Source organism: Silurus meridionalis, chromosome 20 (genome assembly GCF_014805685.1).
Source record: "Silurus meridionalis isolate SWU-2019-XX chromosome 20, ASM1480568v1, whole genome shotgun sequence".
NCBI classification, from domain to species: Eukaryota; Metazoa; Chordata; class Actinopteri; order Siluriformes; family Siluridae; genus Silurus; species Silurus meridionalis.
In genome coordinates, this window is record NC_060903.1 from 10,372,557 (window position 1) to 10,387,432 (window position 14,876).

At 37.4% G+C, this 14,876-nt stretch overlaps 1 protein-coding gene across 9 annotated transcripts in view; it reads right to left on the bottom strand.

Annotated features, from left to right (window-relative positions):
- Positions 1 to 14,876, bottom strand: part of cadm3 (cell adhesion molecule 3) — an 87,129-nt gene that overhangs the window by 15,587 nt on the left and 56,666 nt on the right. For all 9 annotated transcript variants that reach the window (XR_006928794.1, XR_006928795.1, XM_046876064.1 and 6 more), the window contains exons 3-7: positions 7,699 to 7,854; positions 3,384 to 3,536; positions 2,976 to 3,113; positions 2,134 to 2,304; positions 1,563 to 1,653 (exon numbers count right to left, since the gene is read on the bottom strand). Coding sequence is in view for 7 of the 9 variants with exons in the window: in XM_046876064.1 (XP_046732020.1) it covers positions 1,563 to 1,653; positions 2,134 to 2,304; positions 2,976 to 3,113; positions 3,384 to 3,536; positions 7,699 to 7,854 (709 nt within the window). In the remaining 2 variants the exon portion in view is untranslated. The remainder of the gene's footprint in view (positions 1 to 1,562; positions 1,654 to 2,133; positions 2,305 to 2,975; positions 3,114 to 3,383; positions 3,537 to 7,698; positions 7,855 to 14,876) is intronic.

Consider the following 14,876-nt stretch of genomic DNA (forward strand, 5'->3'; position numbering starts at 1 on the left):
ATTCACTGCCAATCATGCAAAATAACTTGCCTGATCTCTGTAAATGTTTGACAATACCACTGAAGACATAAAATAGATATACATATTAGCCTGTGTTGCACAGACCAGCTGAACAAATAACCTCAAGTACACAACTGAAAATTACTGCACCACCTGTGTTTGTGTACCATAATATGCTTAAATATTAAGCCAACTATCAGCATGATATATTAAAACTGGAAAAAGTAATTGGAGATGCTAAAAGGAATTACATGAGACTACATTAATTTGAACATTATAAACGTCAATCATTTTATATGCTCTCAATAATTCCCAAAAGATTGAGATGATGGTAAAAAAAGAATTTAAAAAATATGATTTAAAAAAAGAAAGAAAGTGCAATGCTGATCTCAGTTCTTCACCTTGGCATTTAGTTGGCATTTAGAATTTCCAATAGTGAGATCTCACTCTTTGTTTTTTTCTCCATCCTACCACTGTGCAGTGTAATGGAAAAGTAAATGCACTAGAATGCATTTAGAATGCAGCAGAATACATTGGCAAAAAAATGAGAATGGTAAAGTTATGCTATATTTATGCATATGCAACACAGTCATGTATACAATCCATAAATTCCAAATATAGTTGTTTATACTGGGGCTCGAGGGTGCAATATTGAAAATCTACTAACCTGACCTGGCTTTAAAACCTCTAACAAAAAAAAATGTTTAAAAATATATATTGCATTATTTACATTATTAGGTACTGCATTATTTTAAATTGAAAAACCATTTTAGCAGACAGTTAAAACAATTAAATTCAAAAGCCTTACACAATAAGGATATCACAAAGGCATGATGTGATTCGTCAAATTCTTAAACTTAAACTGATTCTGCGTTTTACAGTCTGCCAAAATGATCAAAGGCCTTGAGGACATGAAATCCCTGAGCTCCTATTAAGTTGGCATTCATACAAGCAGGACGCACACTGACTAATTAAAAACTGTCTGGAAGCTTTTATGTTACAGACAGAATTTTGAAAAAAAAATTTATACAATTTTACTGTATAGAATGAAAACAAATGCATTCACACACTTTAACCATTTAAGTTAATTCACCACTATAGACAGTTGTTTATCCACCCGATCTGTTTTGACCACAAAACACAACAAGTGTAAAATGCATCAATTTTACCTTTTATTGTATAACACTAATTTTTTTTTAAGAATGATAAGAGAAACCACCTTAACATGTTTAGAGATCCACTTGTTGCAGGGGTGTAAAAACACCACGCCAGTCATTTTATATATCTCTTAACTCTAAAATAAATGTTTATATTTATTAGAGAAATAAACCCAGTTCGACCAGAAACTGCATAAGAATTTTCAGCTGGTAAATAGGGCAAGTGCAGAGAGGCAGAAAGCGTGAGAAACAGAGCAATGAGAAGGCAAGAACAATGGTATGGAAGAGGTGATTCGATAAAGAGAAGGAGAGAACTAAGATCAATAATCTGATTATATCAAGCTTTTCTACCTAAAAATTTTGTTTGTGTGTGCATGTGCGCTCTTATTGTGTGTGCACTCTTACTCAGGATTTCCATTCCCCATGCAATGCAGAAAAAACCTCTCTCCCTCTCGAGGCAGGTCGCTTTCAGGCTTAATCATGACACTTGGGGAGACTTGGGAAAGACATATACACACACACACACACACACACACACACACACACACACACACACACACACACACACAGATAAACACACTATCAGGTCCAGATGTTAGTTCCTTAGATTATAAAGGATTCAAATACCATTAAACATGCTATAGTGAAAATTTACCTTTAACATGCGATCACATAGCTTATATGTATTTATTTTTATATTTTTTATTATTTCAATATAATATTTATGACTTATTCAAAAGCTCTTTGTATTTTATACTATCATGACCCTCACCTATTATTAATGTGTTAAATAAAGATTATCTTAGTCTGTCAGTGTTGTGGGCAATGCTACAGGCACTGACTTAATTTCCTAATTGCCCAAAATAAAATGCACACTAAGTTTAAGAAAATGCATCCTCTCCTACTTCTACGCACAGTGTGTTGAATTAAATTGTGCAATGCAGTAGTGCTGTAATAATGTGTGTAAGTGTCTTACACAGCACACTCAAAGGCTGTTCTGTCCTTTTCTCTCCATTTGTGATGGATGGATGGTCCACAGCACACCCGATCATGGCATTGTTATCACTTCTGGTCACCCGCAGCGTGAGCACACTTGTCACTGTGTATGTAGGTTCATTGAGGTTTGACTCCACCACATTGGGACGAGCTTAATAAAATAAAAAAATAAAAAAAATAATAAACTGTGGCAGATAAGTCATAACCCAGGCATGTTGATCCACATTTTAATAACAATAAAATTAGCTTTAACATAAAATCCACATCATTTGTAGCTGCAGGCTGTCAGCTATGAATTTCCTTTTACATGATACAAAATGCCACATATAAATTAACTAAGTGATCCAGATGTATTTTATACCATTAAAATCAGTTAGCCAAAACATTAAATATTTCTGAAGTATGGCAGGAAGCATTAAAATTTCGAAGGAGACCACTGCCTTTGTAAATGTAGATGTTAATGTAAATAACATTCCTATGAATGAATGCTTGCAACCATGTTTAGGTAGTGTGAATGAAAGCAACATCCACATTAATCCCAGCACCCAAGGTTTCCCAGAAAACATTTACCAGAGCATCACAATGCCTGACCACAAGAAAATTCATAACTGATCAGGTAAAGCCACCTTTTTCCATTGTTCTGATACTCAAGTGACAATCGGTGGCTTTTGATGGTCAACCGGCATGTCATTATTGCGTGGCAATGTTCTGGATAAAACAAGATGCCACAGTGATGAAGGCATGCCAAACCTTACTCATTGTGTTTCAATGCAAATGTAATGCAATGTGTGTGAATATGTAAGTGGGTGTATGTGTGTGTACCTTCCAGCTTTTCCTGTCCTTTATACCAGTACAACTGAGCAGGAGGTTTGCTACCAGTGCTGGTGCAGGTAAGTGTCACACTCCCTCCTTCCTGCACTGGATCTTCAAACCCTGTTATTACTGGCTTCCCGGGAACCCCTAAGTGAAAAAAACATGGAGAGGAAGAAAGTAAGAAAGGAGAAAAGAAAGAAAGACAGGATAGATAAAAGGACAGAGAACCAGACAGAAAAAGAAAGACAGTGAGAGTGAAAAGAGATCAACAGTTGACAGTAAGATATGTAAGACCTAATGAAGCCTTAATTATAATGATTACCAGAACTTCAGCACCTGGAAGAGCAGCTGTGGCTGTGATATATACAACATGCACTTACCCTTTACACACACATACACACATGCACAAACACCTACCTAGTACAGTTACAGTGGCTCGAGCAATCCGTACAGGCATGGTGAATATGGAGCAGGTGTATTCTCCGTCATCTGACAGTTGCACATTGGAAATGGTAATTGACAATTCTGTGGATGTGGACTTATGTAGCTGGATACGGTGATCTCTCAAGGCTAGGAAAGAAAGCCATAAAAAAGAAGAAATGAAGGAAACCAAAAATAACAACAAAAAAAAAAGAAAAGAAAATTTGTTTTCAAATAAAACCTTTTTTTAAATGCAGTTTTAAAACCAAACAAAACACCCCAAAAACCCCAGTGGTTATTGAGGTGAAAATGTGTTGACCTTATGGTTTATCAGAACATGAAAGTCAGTTTTTTTGTCTCCATCAGGTACTATTCTCTTCCAGCTATGCCTTCATCTTCTCTCTCCCTTTGTCTGCCTCCTCCCTCCCTCTCTCTCCCAAAATCTTCTTAATTAATCCTACTAAAAATACATTATTTAGATTTAGTGAAATGGAAACAATACAAATGTATTTAATATTTGTACAAATCTAAAAAGAGAGTGGTTTTACGCAAAGCATCCTCTGGTAAACATATTTGTGTTAGTCATGTACAGTTTGTAATTGTACATGAACAGATGAACAGATAACTGCTAGTTTTCATATTTCCCTTTATTAAGGTTTAGCCTTATGGCTTGTGAAGTGGGCTAGTACAAGGTTTATATCCTGTATTAAGCATGCATTGTTAGGGAACACTTTGGATATGGGAAGGAAACCACCAAGAGAAGAACAAAAGATAATATAAGGGAGAATGTGTGATTAGCACTGCAAAGAGAATAGTGTTGCTATCACCAGGATAGACTTTTACGTGTACCTTAACATGCTAGCAGCACCTATTCCCTAGCTCACTGGTTAGATAAACAGCAACTTTGGGAGAATAAGGGCTGTTGGTGAGAGACCTAACACCAGCCAAAGTATTCTGCATCACTGGCAACAATCTCAAAAGTTGCAACAACCCACTCAACTGTATTAGCCATGGTTAGCCAAAGGCCAGCTTGTCAGGAGAGTGACTGTGGGATTGAGCCAAACTGCCAAGGGGAGCCACAGTCTGTGGAGATAATGTACAGTTAGTCCCATAAATATTTTTTACACTGGAAACATTATTGTTATCTACCAGAGTATATACTGTAGGTTTGAAGTCTGGAACTTACAGATATTATCGTTTTCCCCCTGGTGATGTTCAGGCAGGCCATTACTGCAACTGCTAATGAATGCTCAACTAGATTTAATTCAGGTGATTGACTTGGGCATTGCAGAACATTCCACTTCCTTTACTTTTTTTTGCTCTCAATGTATGCTTTTCAGGTAATTGTCCATTTAAACTATAGATTACCATCTATTGAGTTTAGTACCATTTGGCTAATTCTGAGCAAATAATATTGCCCTGTACAGATCAGAATTCATTGTACTGCTTTTGCCAGAAAAAATACATTTGAATCTGTTTTACTGGCAGCCATTTATGGGCACACCATAAGGTGGCTGTTCCTTCCCTTCTCCATTCTCTTCCCTGTACATCATTCTGGTGCAATTGATCATTGCTTGCTCTGTCCATATGTGGCTCCAGAACTGTCTTGGATATTTTTGGCTCAGTTTGGTCCTCCTGTTTTTAAGGATTATCAATGATTTGGCACAATTTTCTTTATTTTAATGTTTCCTTCATTTTTTTCTCTAATAGGGAAGAAATTCTTCTGGCGTAGGTTTGGTGTTACTCACCAGTTTGTTCTTTACTTTTTAATAATGTAGCAAATTGATTTGGCCACAGCTTATGTTTTTCTATCGCTCTGAATGGCCTGTTATATAATACTTTAGTCTAATGATGGCATAGATAGATAGATAGACTTCATATTAGAACTTAACTGTATCAGATTCCAAATGCAAATGCCATACTTTAAATCAACGTTAAATGTTTTATCTAATTACTTATAAATGGAATACAGAGGAAAAAACCACACAGCTGAGACAGATAAGCAGCCACCAACAATTACTTAAACAGATCCCTTAAAAAGAGAAGAATTACAAAAGATTACTAAATATTACTGAATCCTACACCATTCACCTTAACATTGCAGTGGTCAAGGTTAGTGTTATATTTAATATGCAAGGCGATTTTAATTAAACAGATCAGTACTAAGACTGAACTGATGTGCTTAACAGGCACATTAAGTGCTCTTTTTAGAAAAGCCAGTAAATTAAAAAGCTAGCTAGTAGAGAAAGTATTGTAAATTAGAACTGTTAACTAACAGTTAATTAGGTGTTTATTTAAAAGAAAAGTTGCTAAATCATGCAAAATATTTTACAATAATTGTTAAATACATTAGTCTGTTTTTATTTTGAGTTTTGCCCTTGTCCCTTTTTATACCCAGTCATGTTACCCATTGCCAATTAATCGCAGTAGTTACAAAATGTTCCTCCAGATTTTTTTTTATTTTTGATTAACCTACTTTTTTCCCAAAATTTTTTGGGAAATTTGTTGCGCCCATCAAACGCACAATTACCAATTTTACTTAAAATGGTTATTTCCTCAATGTAAACATCTGATATGTTTCTATGTTATATGGTTTTATGAGATTTTCAAATCATAGTGTCCCAATTTTTTTGAAAGAGTTGCTCAAAGGTTATGAATTTGAAACCTTGTTAAAAAACTAAAGGGAACACCATAAAATCTGCAAAAACAAGGAGAGAGGGCTGGTGGAGAGTTGCTGACTAAGACTATTAAACAAACATTGTTAAAATCATCAATTTACAGAAAGAAACTTCTGCAAATGGTCATTATTTTTTGCTTATACTATAATTAATAAGGATTTTAATATTGTTGCCAACAAAATAATCAGGTGATTCCCTAAAAAAAATCTTTCCAAAAGTAAACTAATGTGCTGCACTAAAAAGTCTACTCTGCATTACTGTAAAAGGTGAAATCGGAAAGCTCTGTGTATTATTCTTGCACCTTCTACAACAGCAAACACCATGCTGTTGAAAGAGTTCAACAGAGATATCCAGACTGCTAATTCAGATAACCACTCCTGCAATTGTGGTGAGCAGAAAAGCTTCACAGATTTCACAATTTGTCAAATTTTGTGGCAGAGGGGCTACAACAGCAGAAGACCACATTCTGACAGGGCTCCACTTCTGTCAGCCAAGAACACAAAACTGAGGCTGCAGTGGGCACAGGCTCACCAAAACTGGACAGCTGATTTGGAAAAGCAGAGCCTGGTTTGATGAATCTGGATCTCTGCTAAATCCTGCAGATGGTAGGGTCAGTATTTGGTGCCAACAGTTTAAATCCATAGACCTACCCTGCCTTGTGTCAACAGTCCAGGCTGGTGAATTTGGTGTCATGGTGTTAGGAATGTGCATCCATTCATTTTACCAAAATCCTATCCATCTTATAATGGCTACTTCTAGCAGGATAATACAAATGGCAACAAAGCAAACATAGTTTCAAACTGGTTTGATGAACGTGATCATGAGTTAAATGTTCTTCAGTAAATTCAATAGCACACCTTTGGCATGTGGGGTTGAACGGAGGACTCGCTACATGAAAGTACACCTTAAAATCTATCTATCTATCTATCTATCTATCTATCTATCTATCTATCTATCTATCTATCTATCTATCTATCTATCTATCTATCTATCTATCTATCTATCTATCTAATCTGATGTTATTACAGGTTTCCTCACAAAGTGTGTAGCTTTCAAAGTATTTAAGCCACTAAGACGAAAACAAGTGCTTGTTCACTGAGGTAAGTGTGGTTTCTGCATAAGTTTCTGCAAATTCTGAAAATCTCTTGTGACAATGTAAGCCTGATTTTAACTTCTCTGCTTAAATTCCACTGTATTAACATTATTATTATAATTACTACTTGGAACCTTTAAGGATTAAAATTTTTTCTAAGGCAAATGTATTAATAGATATGTGTGAGTATGTGTATGCATATGTGTTAACTGCTGCATTATATTAGTGTATAAAACATGTACTAATATGTATGGCAATCAGTTCATGTACTATGTATATCTCTTTTCTCATCATTTCATTAGGCATTTTACTGAGCAAATATTCCTATCTAAACCTTTTATTCTTCTTCTTCCTTCTTTCATTCTTTCACTCATTCTCATTCTTCTTTAATTGGGATATTTCTGTCAATCACAATTTCTCTGAGGTTTGAAATCACACACCCATCCATTTGTCCATGGGTTTATCCATCCATTTTTCCATTTATCTGACCACTCATCCATCCAGGCACTCCTCTCCACCCACCAGTCCCTGTGTCTCTCACCTCTTTTAGCTCCAAAGTAGAGTGTCTGTTGTGCAGTGTTGGACCACTGGAGAGAGGAATTATCACTCTCCGCCACACGGCATGTCAGAGTCACCGTACCTCCCTCAGCAACTGTCTCGTCTGAGGTTACTGGCTGGAAAGGATCCTCTTCATCATCTACGGCATCACAAAACATAAAACCAATGCATCATATCATTGGTTAAAAAAGATTCACGCATTTAGAGCTTTAGATCTGTGGTACAGAAATGCACAGAGCACAGAGTCTTGCTGAGAAACATTATAATGATGGAGATTCTAACAGTCTCTAATGTATCTGTTCATGTGCATATCTGTGTATGAAGTTTTTGGGCAATGATTCTCTCTCTATGTCTAAATAAACAGTGTGGTGTGATTTCATGTCTACGTGTGTGCAAATGATCTGCTTATGATCTGGTAAATGTGTGTTTAATGCTAAAGTTGTGACCTCTACACTGACACTTACATACATTTTAATCATTTAATATTATATAACCTGCAATCAATGAAGCTACACCATTGTTGTCAACATGCTCATGAAACATCATATTCATGCTGAATAATCATTTATGGTCTGTGGAACTAAACGTGTATATGCTATCGCATCATGGTTTTGTTTAAATTTTAGCAATCAAAACCTCTCTCTGATGCCCATGTTTTGTGTTATGCCCAAGGGTCCAAAACAAGAAATGTCATACTGATTTTGCAGCTAATTAATAATATGCATAAACATTACATGATAGTAAAATATTCTACAGGAACATTTCTGTTCCCCAAGCAATATAATATTACCCTGAAAGGTACAACATTGCCAAAGAACAGCACAATTATTGTTTCCTTAGTCTAGCTTCAGTGGATATACTTATACAATATCTCATAAGCAAGAGTGTGTTTTTACTGAATATTAATATACAATATATAATATATGTAACCCAGTGAACATTGGTATACATTGCTATATCATTATTCTTGTATGTTTCTATTTTATTAATATATATATATATATATATATATATATATATATATATATATATATATATATATATATATATATATTTTGGATACGTTTCAATATCACTTTGTACAACTTAAGAATTTGAATATTGTATGTAAATTGAGTCATTCCCAATGATAACCAATTAGGTGTTCCATTTAGTTATAGTGTTTTGATGATCAGCCAATCAGAATGGACAGAGTCCGGGGGGGCGGGGGGTATGGTTTGGTGAAAGAGCGTGGTCGGCGCGAGAGATTGAGAGAGAGTGGTTTTTCCGGTCTTTTTGGACTTTTTTTGCCGGCGGGAACAAAAGACTGGAGGTTTTCTCCACAATTCTTTTCCGTGGAATTTCGGGACTGAGTTGTGTTACAAACCGCCCCGAAAGATTTTACGGACCTCTTTGTCGAACCGGGACAACTCCCCTTGTTAAAAGTTACAGGAGGCTGACCTTCCCGAGTGAGGAGTGAGCAGCCATTTTCTGGCGGGAGACGCGTGACTTTTCCCTCAGCGTCGGACTGGTTCCAGGATCCTGCTGAAAGACCGACCGAAACCTACACGTAACCATTAATCTGTGCGAGTTGGTGAGTTTTCACCGTAGCAGAGTGGAGAACTGAGTGAGTAAACAGTCTGACTGTTCATTGCTAAATTCACCAGTCATTCCTGATTGCCTGTAAGTGCACCACTGTGTTTGGGCCCCAACGAAATCCAAGCGCTTGGTCAAGGAAACTTTACACACTTGCAAGGTGGAGGTTTTGTTTTCGGGTATTGTGTTAATTCATATACGTGTATTACAGCGACTAGCTGCTGAATTGATCCATTTGAGTTCGGTACAGAGCTGTTTCTAAATCTTTATTCACTTTAGAATCTATTGACAATTAAAAGAGGACAGATTTGTCATCTGCCATAAACATAATGTTTTTTTTGTTCTTTTAAGCTTTAGATTTATTTTACCTTATATACAACAAAATATTTTATTTAACTACTTTTATATTTGTTTCATTGTGCATTTGCACCCGGTTATTTGAATGTGATATTCTTTTAGAGAAACATTAATAGTGTTCTTCAGTTTGTTTAAGTGAGAGTGATAGTGAACCCCTACTGTTGATTCATTTGTTTGTTTGTTAAACTTTTTTATTGGAGGCAACACCAATCGCTGGAGCCCAGGCCCTGTTGGTTTGCGCGCCGTTACTAGTAGTGTTACATTTTATATATATATGCACATATATACACACACACACACACACACACACACACACACACACACATATAAAATGTATACTCGCAATCAGAAATATTCAACCCCCTCACCTCAATAGACAATATAGTGATGTTGATGAAAGATAATGAAAATCTGAAAAAAACCTTGTGAAATAACAAACAATATTTGTTGATGCATGAGTTATTTTGACAACAGAAGTTGACTTAACTTTGAAGTTCAAATGAAAATTGTAAGTCTTGTAACACATGAGCATGTGCAGTATTATTCAACCCCCAGCTTCAGTACCTTGTGGTGCGCCCTTTAGTTTTTATAACTTCTAGCAAGCGTTTTCGATAAGTGCTGACAGGCTTCTTACACCTCTCAATTGGAATCTTTGCCCATTCTTCACGTGCAAAAGCCTCGAACTCGGTGATGTTTGACGGCTTCCGTGCTGCAACTGCCTTCTTCAAATCCCACCAAAGATTTTCAATTGGATTTAAACCTGGTGGCTGAGAAGGACACTCCAGCATCTTTTCTCCATCCAAGCTTTTGTTGATTTGAAAGTGTGCTTGGGATCATTGTCTCGCTGGAAGATCCAATGATCACCAATGTTTAATTTGTCAACAGAAGGCATCATGTTCTTTTTCAAAATGACCTGGTATTTCTAGGAATCCATGATACCAGGTACACAATCAAGATTGCCAGTTCCTGCCGCAGAAAAACAGCCCCACATTATTGACCCACTTGACCGTGGGAATGGTTTTCTTCTGGTCATAAGCCTGACCTTTTGCACGCCAGACATACCGCTGGTCCATATGTCCAGAAAGTTCCAGTTTGATTTCATCAGTCCATAGAACTGTCTCCCAGAACTCTATTTTTATCCAGATTCCTCCTGGCATACTCTAGTCGACTCCTGATGTTCCTTGAGGTCAAGAGTGAAGTGCGTCTTGGGGTCCGGCTATGAAGTCCGTGATTATTCAGTGCACGTCTTATAGTTGCCACCGAAGCACTTGTACCAGCCTTCATCATGTCATCCTGTAGCTGTCTTGCAGTCACACTGGGTTTTTCTTAGCTGTCCTGACTAAGTTGCTAAGGGCCCTTGATGAAATTGTGAGCTTTCTTCCACGGCCAGGCAGGTTTGCAGCTGTTCCATAAGTTTTAAACTTCCTTATAATGCTCCCAATGGTGTCTCTTGGAATGTTAAATCATTTGGAAATCTTCTTATACCCAAAGCCCTTCAGATGTGATGAAATAATCTCCTCTCTCAGCTTTTGTGGAAGCTCCTTTGTCTTTCCCATGATTGCAACTCACCTTGAACACCTTCATGGTCGGGGTTTATAAATGCATCACAGCTGAAGCAAATGAAGGATCGTTATAGAGTTCCCAACGACTTAATGATGTTTTGGCTCCACTTCAGGCCATAAAAACTGTCAGAAAGCTTTAAAAACAACATTATGTAGGGGTTGAATAATTGTGACATGGCGATCTTAACAAAATATACTGTTACACACAAATACTACATCATACAATTTCTGTGTTGATTTTATGTTTTACTAAACTCATTAAGAAGCCATCCAAAGCAGAATCCTGCACTTTGAAAAGATTTTTATTTATAAATCCTTAAAACTTTCTAGGGGTGAAAATGTCATATTGTAGGTTCTTCAAAGTAGCCATCTTTTGCTTTGATTACTGCTTTGCACACTCTTGGCATTCTCTTGATGAGCTTCCTGAAATGGTTTTCACTTCACAGGTGTGCCCTGTCAGGTTTAATGTGTGATTTCTTGCCTTATAAATGGGGTTGGGACCATCAGTTGTGTTGTGCAGAAGTCAGGTGGATACACAGCTGATAGTCCTACTGAATAGACTGTTAGAATTTGTATAATGGCAAGAAAAAAGCAGCTTTACAGTACAGAAAAACTATTGGCCATCATTACTTTAAGAAATGAAGGTCAGTCAGTCTGAAAAATTGGGAAAACTTTGAAAGTGTCCCCAAGTGCAGTCACAAAAACCATCAAGCGCTACAAAGAAACTGGCTCACATGCGGACCGCCCCAGGAAAGGAAGACCAAGAGTCACCTCTGCTGCGGAGGATAAGTTCATCCGAATCACCAGCCTCAGAAATCGCAGGTTAACAGCAGCTCAGATTAGAGACCAGGTCAATGGCACACAGAGTTCTAGCAGCAGACACATCTCTATAACAACTGTTAAGAGGAGACTGTGTGAATCAGGCCTTCATGGTAGAATATCTGCTAGGAAACCACTGCTAAAAGAAGGCAACAAGCAGAAGAGACTTGTTTGGGCTAAAGAACACAAGGAATGGACATTAGACCAGTGGAAATCTGTGCTTTGGTCTGATGAGTCCAAATTTGAGATCTTTGGTTCCAACCACCGTGTCTTTGTGCGACGCAGAAAAGGTGAACGGATGGACTGGTTCCCACCGTGAAGCATGGAGGAGGAGGTGTGATGGTGTGGGGGTGCTTTGCTGGTGACACTGTTGGGGATTTATTCAAAATTGAAGGCATACTGAACCAGCATGGCTACCACAGCATCTTGCAGCAGCATGCTATTCCATCCGGTTTGTGTTTAGTTGGACCATCATTTATTTTTCAACAGGACAATGACCCCAAACACACCTCCAGGAAAGTGGAGAGTGATGGGGTGCTGCGCCAGATGACCTGGCCTCCACAGTCACCGGACCTAAACCCAATCGAGATGGTTTGGGGTGAGCTGGACCGCAGAGTGAAGGCAAAAGGGCCAACAAGTGCTAAGCATCTCTGGGAACTCCTTTAAGACTGTTGGAAGACTATTTCAGGTGACTACCTCTGGAAGCTCATCAAGAGAATGCCAAGAGTGTGCAAAGCAGTAATCAAAGCAAAAGGTGGCTACTTTGAAGAAAATAGAATGACATATTTTCAGTTGTTTCACACTTTTTTGTTATGTATATAATTCCACATATATATACAGTATGTATGTGTGTGTGTGTGTATATATATATATATATATATACACACACACACACAGTGGAACCCACTTATCTCGACCTCGGTTAACTCGACAACCCTATTAAGTCGACGTTTTTGAAGTGGAACCGCCAAATTCTCGCTTTGTCTTAGCATTTTTTATCGGTTATGTGGACTTTTTTATGTCGCCGAACCCTAATATCTCGAGCACAAGGGGGGAAAAATTTGCCATTTAACGTCAGTTTTCTCTGTGCAGCCGCAGAAGAACTCGCGAAAGTGGCGGAAAAATCAAGCCTTACAGATGCTACAGGTGTTGTATTGTATACTGGTGAATCTCTGCTGTTAGTTAGTGCACATATGCCTTTTGTTGTTAAATGTTATGTGATGAACGGGAGGCGAAAGTAGAAGCGCGGCGCTGAACAGCACACGGGAGAACGTGGGATGAGCAGCAAAAGCATAGAATTAACCACGGCAGGATCGGGGGGAATCCGCGATGTGCTATGGGAAGAAAAGCGCAGCCGTTGAGAGTGCCGGTGGGAAGGCACATGAGCGATAACAACAACCGCCGTGAACCAACATATACCAACAATAACGGACAGTGAGAGTGTGGAAGTTTAAATAGGAGCTGGTGATGATGCTAAACGAGCACCATATGTGCGCGATTGAAGCCAGGAGCTTCAGAAAAAGCGGCCGAGAAAACACCTGACACGCTGAAGGGGGCCGAAGGGGGCGTGGCAGGTGGATTCCTGACAGTTAACAAACATGTACTGTATGTATTTTTATAGCATGCCTTCATCAAACAAATCGCGGCAACGCTGTTTTGTAAAAAAAACCCTCCAAAAACACGTGCATGCACATTCATTTATTAACGCGCATCATGTACATAAAGAAATTTCAAGCACGTTAATATATTGCCGCCATATTGATTTTCGTTTATCTCGATCATCGGTTATCTCGATGCTTTTGGCGACCCCCTAGGACATCGACATAACCGGGTTCCACTGTGTGTGTGTGTGTGTGTGTGTGTGTGTGTGTATATATATATATATATATATATATATATATATATATATATATATATATATATATATATATATATATATATATACACACACACACTTTGTCTGAAATGTCAAGTACCCCATATTATTATTATTTTTTTAATAAAACATTTGTATAAAAGAAATGTGCTCTCAAGCTGTTAATATCCAGTATAATCTCACTCCTGCTTGTTCTATTGCTTAACTGAACATTTGGATGTTAGGAATGTGAGCCTGATTGGTTGAGTTGAGCATAGTAAAATGTTCACTTTGGAACATTTTGCACACTTGTGGAAGAACGGTATTGTTTTATGTAGGCATAAAGGTATATATCAGTTTTAATAATATATTTTTTAATTTATATATCTATTTATTTTTTTCCTGCTTTCCTTCCTTTACTTCACTTGAATTTGGTTGCCATGTCACATTCAAGTTTTGACTGCAATTCTATTTCTAGAGATCTTTATGTCCTTCATAATTAAATAAGGCTAGTAAATAAGTAGATCAGAATAAATTGGATTAGATTTAACATTGTCATTGTCATTGTACAAAGTACATGTACAGAGCCATTGAAGTGCAGTAATAATTGTATTATACCAGAATTTATTCAAATCTGATTGATGTTCCGATATATATTTTTACTTAGTACATTTTTGTAAACTGGCAAAACAAGCTATGAAATATTACTCCTGGTGTGACTTTGCTCTGATATACTATGAATAATCAAATGTAATCCCAGCTAGCCAGGCTACATTTGTAACACTTCATCTTTCTAGCTTTATTCTGTGACAAAAGCTCTGCAGGCAGCACACCCACATTGTATACGAGTACCAAAGCACTTCAAAAATTTTGAAGCAACAACCGCTTCTACATTTTTACTACTGCATTTGCTCCTAATTTTCTGAAATAGTAACACCAGTGCTACTTCACTACATCTAATTTGAGCCTTGCATTAAAATAATTTCACAAAAG